Below are 9,994 nucleotides of genomic sequence, written 5' to 3' on the forward strand. Positions count from 1 at the left end.
TTTTTTTTTTTAACTTTCTGTATTTTGAAAACTTCAAGGTCTATGAATCATTCATTACCCACCTATAAGATGAATTAAATTTAACTGAATCCTAGTATTGTGAAGAATTAGTTTTTGGCCATTTCCCTTTAGTCTTACACTGTCCTGATGAATATATGAATATAAGGAGTATGGAATAACCAGTAGTAGAGATTGCTCTCTCATTCATTCATTCAACAAACATTTAGTGAGCATCTACTATGTGCCTGGCTCTATACTAGGTGCTAGGCATATATCAATGAATAAGACAGAGCAGTTTTTTCCTCCCTTCATGAAGCTTTAATTCTATTGGCATATTGTTCTTTTTCATATATCTGGTAGAGGAGGATTTATATTAGTAGTCTACAGAGCATTTTTTAATCTTTTTCATTTGCCACACCCAGGCACTGTCACAGGGTAGGACAAAGTCTTCAGTAAGATTGGAGCGCATAGTCATTGCCTGGGCATTTATCTGTGTCCAGTATAACTCCGATCTGTATTGAGCTGCTCATTGGATGCTAATACATACCTAACCTGATGAAAGTTAGTGGTGTTTTAGAAAAGGCAAAAGAAACACTCAGGACAGGTGGGTTTAGAATTTGAATCTGTCAAACATAAGTTTCACTTATAAAAAGATAGATTTTTGACCATTCAGATTTGAAAAGGCAATTTAACACAATTCTACGAAACAAAAAGATGACTGCATACTGTAAGTGGAAATGTAGAAGATTAGTACCAAAGTATGCAGGTGGCTGTATATATTGAATGTAAAGCCAGTTCCTGAGTATTCGTTAGCTAGTTATCCAATCTGTGGATCATTTAAACCTCAATCTTATTTCCTCTTGGTAAGAGTCAAGGAAAGAAGAGAGAACTTAAAGTTGAGGTTGAAGGAACCATAATTCCTTTGAGGTAAAAATGTAAAAGATTGTTTCTCACAGACCCTATATAACATAATCCATAATTCATTTTATGGTTCATATTAATTACCTTATTATTTTAAGTATGTTTTAAAGGACTGCATTTGAGTAATGGATCCTCTTTAACTGAACTTCTTTTTAGTTCTGATACAACACCTCTTTTAAATGGATCAAGCCAAGACAGAATGTTTGAGACAATGGCGATCGAGATTGAACAACTTTTGGCAAGGGTAAGTGCTTTGTTAAATGGCTGTTTTGCAAATAACTGTATACTTGTTAGATAGGATCCTGGATTGTATTGAGACAGACATGTTTAATGAAATTATCCATTCCATTCAAGATGTGTACCTCCCCACACCACTTGAATTTTGATGACAGCCATTCTCAGGTGATACGATGTTATTTTGGTCTTTATGGATTATGTGGGGGAATGCTTAATTCTTACTTGATATCTTGTTTGTTTTTTGTTTTGTTTTGTTTTGCTGTCAACCAAAAGGGCATATAGGCAAATAATTTGCTTTTAGCTGTTTATAGTGCTTAGTAAAATATTTTTTTTTCTTTATTTCTAGCTTACAGGGGTAAACGATAAAATGGCAGAATATACCAACAGTGCAGGTGTCCCCTCCTTGAATGCGGCCCTGATGCATACATTACAGCGGCATAGAGACATATTGCAGGTAATATATTGGGCTCGAGACATTTTCATTATCACAGGAGTTCGGGTTTTTTTTTTTTTTTTTAATCTCTGCATTGGATATATGCACATGTATTTAAAATGACAAAGAGAAACATCTGAGAAAATAAATGCCATGCTAGAGGGACTTGTTTTACTTTTTTTTTTTTTTGGTCACCATTATAAAATTCTGAAAATATCTAATAGCTCTTGCTATTTCCTGGCGAAGTTGACTAATATTCATCACTGGGTAATATACTTCCATTCTGGGAGACCTAGCTAGCTAGCTGTAACCGTGAACTAGTCAATGGTCATGTATAGACAGTAACATTGTGGGTTAGAGTGTGCTTTCATCTGGCTTTGAAGATGACTTATTTACTATACTCAGTGTATTGTTTGAGAAAACAATAAATGTTTATGCACCAATAAAACTAAACTCTTAAAGATTTAAATGGAGGATATGTTAAAAATATAGTAGTACAAATAGGAAGGCAATTTTTTTTTTTTTTTGAGATAGGGTCTCTCTGTCACCCAGGCTGGAGTGCAGTAGTGCAATCACAGCTCACTGCGGCCTCAACCTCCCAAGCTCAAACAATCCTCCTACCTCAGCCTCCTGAGCATCTGGGACCACAAGCACATGCCACCACACCTGGCCAATTTTTTAAAAGTTTTTTAGCAGAGACACGTCCTTGCCGTGTTGCTCAGGCTGGTCTGTAACTCCTCTGTTCACAGGTTTTTACTATGTTGCCCAGGCTGTTCTCTTAACTCCTGTGTGTGGGCAGTCTACCCACCTCGGCCTTCCAAAGTGCTAGAATTACAGGCATGAGCTGCTGTACCCAGCCACAAATATTTTTAATACTGTGAAAAGTCAGCAACTATTTCTAATTTTAAAAACTGTTTTTAAAAGTAGGAATAGATGGCCAGACGCGGTGGCTCATGCCTGTAATCCCAGCACTTTGGGAGGCATGAGGTGAGTGGATCACCTGAGGTCAGGAGTTGGAGACCAGCCTGGCCAACATGGCGAAACCCCGTCTCTACTAAAGTACAAAAATAAGCCAGGCAATAAAAACATTCCCATTGAATAAAACAACACAAGGATACCCATGATCACTACAAATGCATAACATTGTTTTTGAAGTTCTTGATGGTGCAATTAGACAGTAAAAAGAAATGAAATGTAGGCTGGGCATGGTGGCTCACGCCTCTTGTCCCAGCACTTTGGAAGTCTGAGGTGGGTGGATCATTTGAGATCCGGAGTTGGAGACTAGCCTGGCCAACAGGGTGAAACCCCTTCTCTACTAAAAATACAAAAATTAGCGGGGCATGGTGGTGGGTGCCTGTTATCCCAGCTACTTGGGAGGCTGAGGCAGGAGAATAGCTTGAACCCTTGAACCCAGGAGGTGGAGGTTGCAGTGAGCCGAGATTGAGCCACTGCACTCCAGCCTGGGCAACAGAGTGAGACTGTCTCAAAAAAAAAAAAAAAAAAAAAGTTGTAAATATTGGAAAGGAAGAGGCAAAATTTCTGTGAGGTAGCAGGATAAAATTTTATGTCTAGTATACCCAGGAAAATTACCTGATAAAAAGTTAGAAACAATTAAATTCAGTAAGATGGTAGATTATAAAATGAATACATAAAAGCAAATAGTTTTCCTACTATGATAGGAAATAAATGATAACCTGTTAGAAAATATAATGGAAGAAACTATAAAGTATTTATGTATGAATTAAATAAGAAATGTGTAGGACTTGTATGTGCAAAATTCTACTGAGGGACATAGAACAAGATTTAAGTAAAGGAAAGAATCAGTCCGTTTTTGGATGGGAAGACTTTCGTCTGAATTGCATGGCATCCCAGTGGAAACAGCAGGGTTGTTTTGTTGTTTGTTTAATTAAAAACAAATGACAGAATGATACCAAAGTTCATTTGGAATCATAGACATACAAGAACAACCAAGAAGAACAACTTGAAAATGAAGATAAGTGGTAGAGGGTTTGTAGTTCTCCCAGATCTTAAAACCTGTTAAAAAGCTGAAATAGTTGAAACAGTTTGATACTAGAGGGAAAAATAATTAAATAAATAAGAACAATTAAACAGAGTAGAGTTTATATGTAGACCCAATTATGTATGGAAATTTTTAGTTTCTGATAAAGATGTTGTTTAAAATCAGTGCGGCAAAGAGAAATTATAAAATAAATGGAACTATAACCATTGCCTAATTATTCAGGGATTTAAAAAAAAAAATTCTATCTCAATCCTCACATCCAGAACAAATTCCAAATGGATCCAAGAAGTGTAGAAAAAGAAACCATAAAGCAGAGGTGAAATTTATAAACTTTTGAGCAGAAAGGACTTTCTAAATAAGACTTGATACTGGAAACTGTAACAAATGACTAATTTGCTTACTACACAGAGAAATAATAGAAATAAGAAAAAGACACTAGGAAAATGGACAAAGGGTGTAAAATTGCTTACAAAAAATGAGTGGCCAAAACTATAAAAACAGTTTCAGCAGTATTTCCAAATAAAAATACAGAAATCTAAAAGAGGTGATTTTTCACCTGTCAGGTTAGCAAATGTTGAAACATTTATAACCCATTATTGGCAAGAATAAAAATTAAAAAACGGCACTCCTATATTGCTGGTGGGAACATAAATTGATGTAATGTTTCTAGAAGGCAGTTTAGCACTACCAGAATGTAAATGAATGTAACATTCTTTGATCCAGTTATTGTTTTTTTTTTTGAGATGGAGTCTCGTTCTGTTGTCCAGGCTGGAGTGTTGGAGTACAGTGGTGCAATCTCGGCTCACTGCAGCCCCCGCCTCCCGAGTTCAAGCGATTCTTCTGCCTTGGCCTCCCGAGTAGCTGGAACTACAGGCATGCACCATCACGCCCGACTAATTTTTGTATTTTTAGTAGCAATGGAGTTACATCATATTGGTCAAGCTGATCTCAAACTCCTGACCTCGTGATCCACCCAGCTCAGCCTCCCAAAGTGCTGGGATTACAGGCGTGAGCCACCGTGCCCAGCCCTGATCTAATTATTCTATTGCTAGGCATTTACTCCTTTTTTTTTTTTTTTTAAGCTCTTTTGAACTTAATAGACATTTACTCTTTAAATACACTTTTTTTTTCTTTTTTTTTCAGACAGAGTCTCACTATGTTACCCAGGCTGGAGTGCAGTGCGTGGTCTCGGCTTACTGCAACCTCCACCTCCCGGGTTCACACCATTCTCCTGCCTTAGCCTCCTGAGTAGCTGGGACTACAGTTGCCTGCCAGCATGCCCGGCTAATTTTTTGTATTTTTAGTAGAGATGGGATTTCACTGTGTTAGCCAGGATGGTCTCCATCTCCTGACCTCGTGATCTGCCTGCCTCGGCCTCCCAAAGTGCTGGGATTTCAGGTGTGAGCCACCATGCCTGGCCTAAATATACTTTAAAAAAAAAAAAAAAAAGAGCTCAGTTAAAAAAATACATATAAGAATGTTTATTGGCAGTATCTTTTTTGTTTTGTTTTTAGACAGAGTCTCGCTCTGTTGCCTAGGCTAGAGTGCAGTGGTATGATCTCAACTCACTGCAACTTCTGCCTCCCAAGTTCAAGTGATTCTCCTGCCTCAGCCTTCTGAGCAAAATAGCTGGGACTACAGGTGCGTGCCACCACACTGGCTAAGTTTTGTGTTTTTAGTAGAGATGGGGATTCGCCATGTTGGCCAGGCTGGTCTCGAACTTCTGACCTGTAGTGATCCACCCACCTTGGCCTCCCAAAGTGCTGGGATTACAGGCATGAGCCACCATGCCTGGATCTTGCAGTATTTTTAATAGGAAACAAAATGAAAACAACTAAATTGTTTATCAGTAGGGAATTTATTAAATTGTGATAATCATAAGATAATATTCTATGCAGCTATTAAAAAGAATGATGTAGTTTTCTTTTTCCTAATATGGAAAGATTGCTTGATACTTTATGAAGTACAAAAAGCAGGGTGTACATCAGAATGTATATTATGACTTATTTGGCAAAGTGAAAGAAATAGATAAGCTTGTATATGTAAAAACATATTTTCTGGCCAGATGCAGTGGCTCACGCCTGTAATCCCAGCATTTTGGGAGGCTAAAGTAGGTGGAACTCTTGAGGTCAGGAGTTCAAGACCAGCCTGGCCAACATGGTGAAACTTCATCTCTACGAAAGATACAAAAATTAACTGGATGTAGTGGCACACTCCTGTAGTCCCAGTACTAGGGAGGCCGAGGCACTAGAATCGCTTGAACCTGGGAGGTGGAGGTTTCAGTGAGCTGAGATGGTACCACTGTACTCCAGCCTGGGTGACAGAGCAAGACTCTTGTCTCCAAAAGAAAGAAAATAATAATTTCCTGGAAGAAAATGCAAAATGATGGTAACAGTGATGAGGGATGGAGCAGAATGTTTGTTTTCCTTTGTTTCACCTTTATTTCTTTTGGTGCTCTTTTAATATTCTCCTCCGTGTTTATGTGTTACTTTTGTTTTTTAAAAGGTCAACAGGGACTCTGTGGGAGACAAGACTTTTATTTTCTTCTTTATCTACATCTCCGAATTTATGAAAAGTAGTGAATATTCTTAATATCTTTTAACAGTGGTACAAAAATAATAGAAAATGTTTAAAGATTATTTTGTTCCTTACAGTTCTTTTGATTCTGTTCTTTTTTGTTTAGGAATTAAATTTTTTGTGAGAGCTCCAAAATGATGAACTTTGAAAATAAACTCTGTTACGTTTACTGTTAAGTAGAAAGAGCCTCTCAAGTTTTCTCCTAGACTATTTGAAGTTATTTTATGTCAGAATTTTTTTCTTCTTAATTGTCTCTCATAAGACAAAGTACTAGGAGGTACAAAGGAGAGTGATTTAATGGCTCTGTTTGCCTAGCACTGAATTATTTTCATTTGAAAGAAGTTGGTCACTCTTCAGCAAAGTAATTTTAAAGTTATTTTTACCTTTGGTTAATTTAATTTTTTAAATAGCAGTTTTCTTGACAAATTTACAGTGTGATGATAATGCATAACTGGTTCAGTGAGATGAAAATCCTTAATTAGCTTCTGTTGAGACTGGATGTTGATTTATTACAGGATTATACACATGAATTCCATAAAACCAAAGCAAACTTTATGGCAATACGGGAAAGGGAGAATCTCATGGGATCAGTACGAAAAGATATTGAGTAAGTTGCCTTTTATATTATTTTGTAGAATATTTATTCAGATTTAGCTTTAGGATATGTTCACGGTTAATTGCAAATTGAGTGGCAGAACCATGGTTGAGATTTCAGGGTTTCCAATTCCCATTTCACTGTCTTTTGAGCATTGCTGCTACAGCGTCATCCTAATCTACTTTTCCATTTTTATCTCATGCTTCCTCTATCATTGGCTCCTGCCAACCTTGACTTTCCTGTCTTAATTCAAAGTCCAGCTTAGATGGTATCTTCATGGTTCTCTCATCTCTTACCACCCACCCTAAGAATTATAATGTTACTTTTATGATCCTCTGCAGATGTGTCAAAGAAAAAAGAAATTCTTTAATTATAACATTATCCGTAACTGAAGCTCTCCATGTTTCTCTTCCTGATTATCACCTATCACTTGCCCCTCTCCCTTGTCCCAACAATTATATATTACAAACAATAATATGTACAAACTCACAGCCTTATGTTAAATTATTTAAGGACTCCCAGCATTCTCATACTGATCTCAATCTATAATTTTAAATATTTGTTTTTTTCCTCTGTCCCTTTACCTCACTTTTAATGATCTATTCTAGCATTTCAAATGCATTTTTGGAGATTTTTTCACAACTGAACGCTACTGACAAAGTCCCGTGGGCATCTCATTGAAGCTGAAGACTTTCCAGTTTGGAGCTATCGAATGATATGTGTCATCATCTCATTTGTGATAAACTATGTGATATGTTTTATAAACTATGATACACATTTATCATAAACTATATATTATATGTACTCTCAGAAACACTTTCCTAGAGATCCTTTATTTTGTTGTAACAATAACAGTTTCAGCAGTAAAACTGTTGTAATATTTTTAGTCCTTCAGGACATTTAAGTCTTTTGTTTGATTTCTGTATAGTCCATTTATATATACATTTTGAGGAATGCAAAATGGCCATAAAAGATATGTTCATCTATTCATTAAACTGTCTCCTCAGTACCAACTCTGAGTTAGCCACAGTAGAAGGTAGAAATGAAAAGACCGGCCAGGCACGGTGGCTCACGCCTCTAATCCCAGCACTTTGGGAGGCTGAGGCAGGCAGATCACTTGGGTCAGGAGTTCAAGACCAGTCTGGCCAACATGGTGAAACCCCATCTCTATAAAAATATAAAAATTAATTGGGTGTAGTTGTAGGCGCCTGTAATCCCAGCCACTTGGGAGGCTGAGGCAGGAGAATCAGTTTAACCTGGGATGTGGAGGTTGCAGTGAGCTGTGATCGTGTCGCTGCACTCCAGCCTGCATGACAGAGCAAGACTCTGTCTTAAAAAAAAAAGAGAGAGAAATGAAAAGACCAGTGTGGCCCTGTAGGAGTTTAGAATCTAGGTGCTAGAGGAAAGTATATGTAGTAATTTACACCGTAATTTTTAATATATTATATTTTTTGGCCTCACAGCAATCTTTTGGTTAAGATAGAAATCATCAGTCTCATTTTACAAAACTAGGTATTGAGACACTTGTCTAAGGTGAAGTGACTGTGAAATGATGGAGTATAGATTTAAATCGAAGTCATCATGTGTTCTTGGTTATATCATTCTGCCTTCCTGGGTGGTAGTTTCTCCTGTGCTTTGCACAGTAGCCCTGCATCTCAGCCAGTATTTCAGTTTTAACAGCAGGACTCTTTTTTGTCTTACTGTAGTATTTGTACAGTTAACTTGAATTTTAAAAATTTTGGGCTGGGCATGGTGGCCCATGCTTGTAATCCTAGCACTTTGGGAGGCCGAGACAGGTAGATCACTTGAGCTCAGGAATTCAAGGCCAGCTTGGCCAACATGGTGAAACCCCGTCTCTACTAAAAATACAAAAATTAGCTGGGCATAGTGGTGGGCACCTGTAATCCCAGCTACTCAGGAGGCTGAGGCACGAGAATCACTTGAACCCGAGAGGCAGAGGTTGCAGTCAGCCGAGATGGTACTGCTGCACTCTAACCTGGTTGACAGAGTGAGATTTCATCTCAAAAAAAAAAAAAAAAAAGCAAAAATTAGCCAGGCATGGTGGTATGCTCCTGTAGTCCCAGCTACTTGTGGGGCTGAGGCAGGAGGATCACTGGAACCTGGGAGGTTGAGGAGGCTGCAGTGAGCCAACATTGTGCCACTGCACTCCAGTCTGGGTAACAAAGTGAGAAAGTGAGACCGTGTCTCCAAAAAAAAAAAATTGTTCCCGATACTTTCTTATTAGGGGAAAACAGAAAAATTAAATTTTCGATAGTAGTGATAACAGTAGGTTTGTTTTTGTTTTTGTTTTTTTTTTTGAGATGGAGTCTCGCTCTGTCGCCCAGGCTGGAGCGCAGTGGCGTGATCTCTGCTCACTGCAAGCTCTGCCTCCAAGGTTCACACAATTCTCCCGCCTCAGCCTCCGAGTAGCTGGCACTACAGGCGCCCGCCACCGTGCCCAGCTAATTTTTTGTAATTTTAGTAGAGACAGGGTTTCACCGTGTTAGCCAGGATGGTCTCGATCTCCTGACCTCGTGATCCACCCGCCTCGGCCTCCCAAAGTGCTGGGATTACAGGTGTGAGCCACCGCACCCGGCCCAAGAGTAATTTTTTTGTCAACTTCAATACACTGAAGACCAAAACGGTTATCCTTAAGTGTGCCAAGATGAGCAAATCTTTAGCTTGATTTCAGTTTTCCTTAGGCTTCAGATGGTAGACTACATGTATTATTGTGAAAGAAAACATTTCATTTCAACAGCTTTCCCACCCTGTGTGCTATGTACTAAATCAGTCCTAAGTTTTACTTCCACTTGGAGAAAAATGAAGATATCAGAGATAGGAGGTAAAGGAAAAGTAAGATTTTTTTGGTGGGTTGTTTCAGAATGTTGAGTTATTTTGGTGAAAAACATTGTAAACTGTGAGGCCTAAATTAGAGAGGCAGAGGCATTAATATTTATCTACTTATAATAACATTTTTCAGAGGGAAATGCAAAGGATTATGCACTTTCATTGTTCATTCAAAACTGTGGAGAGGCTCAATTTTTCTACTTTCAAGATCACTAGGGTCAGTCACTTAATCTGATTTTGTATTCTCTGCCAAAAATGTTTTTAAATTTTCTCTTTTGTTCCAGATCATATAAAAGTGGGTCTGGAGTAAACAACAGAAGAACTGAGCTATTTTTGAAAGAACATGACCACCTTCGAAAGTAGG

General features: G+C 38.1%; 1 protein-coding gene across 8 annotated transcripts in view; it reads left to right on the top strand.

Moving 5' to 3' along the window:
* GOSR1 (golgi SNAP receptor complex member 1) overlaps window positions 1-9,994 on the top strand; it is a 50,444-nt gene that overhangs the window by 5,757 nt on the left and 34,693 nt on the right. For all 8 annotated transcript variants that reach the window (XR_013405676.1, XM_015118839.3, XM_015118837.3 and 5 more), the window contains 4 exon segments: window positions 1,078-1,165; window positions 1,505-1,612; window positions 6,704-6,795; window positions 9,915-9,989. Coding sequence is in view for 7 of the 8 variants with exons in the window: in XM_015118837.3 (XP_014974323.1) it covers window positions 1,078-1,165; window positions 1,505-1,612; window positions 6,704-6,795; window positions 9,915-9,989 (363 nt within the window). In the remaining variant the exon portion in view is untranslated.

The sequence above is a fragment of the Macaca mulatta genome, chromosome 16, assembly GCF_049350105.2.
Source record: "Macaca mulatta isolate MMU2019108-1 chromosome 16, T2T-MMU8v2.0, whole genome shotgun sequence".
Lineage (NCBI taxonomy): Eukaryota > Metazoa > Chordata > Mammalia > Primates > Cercopithecidae > Macaca > Macaca mulatta.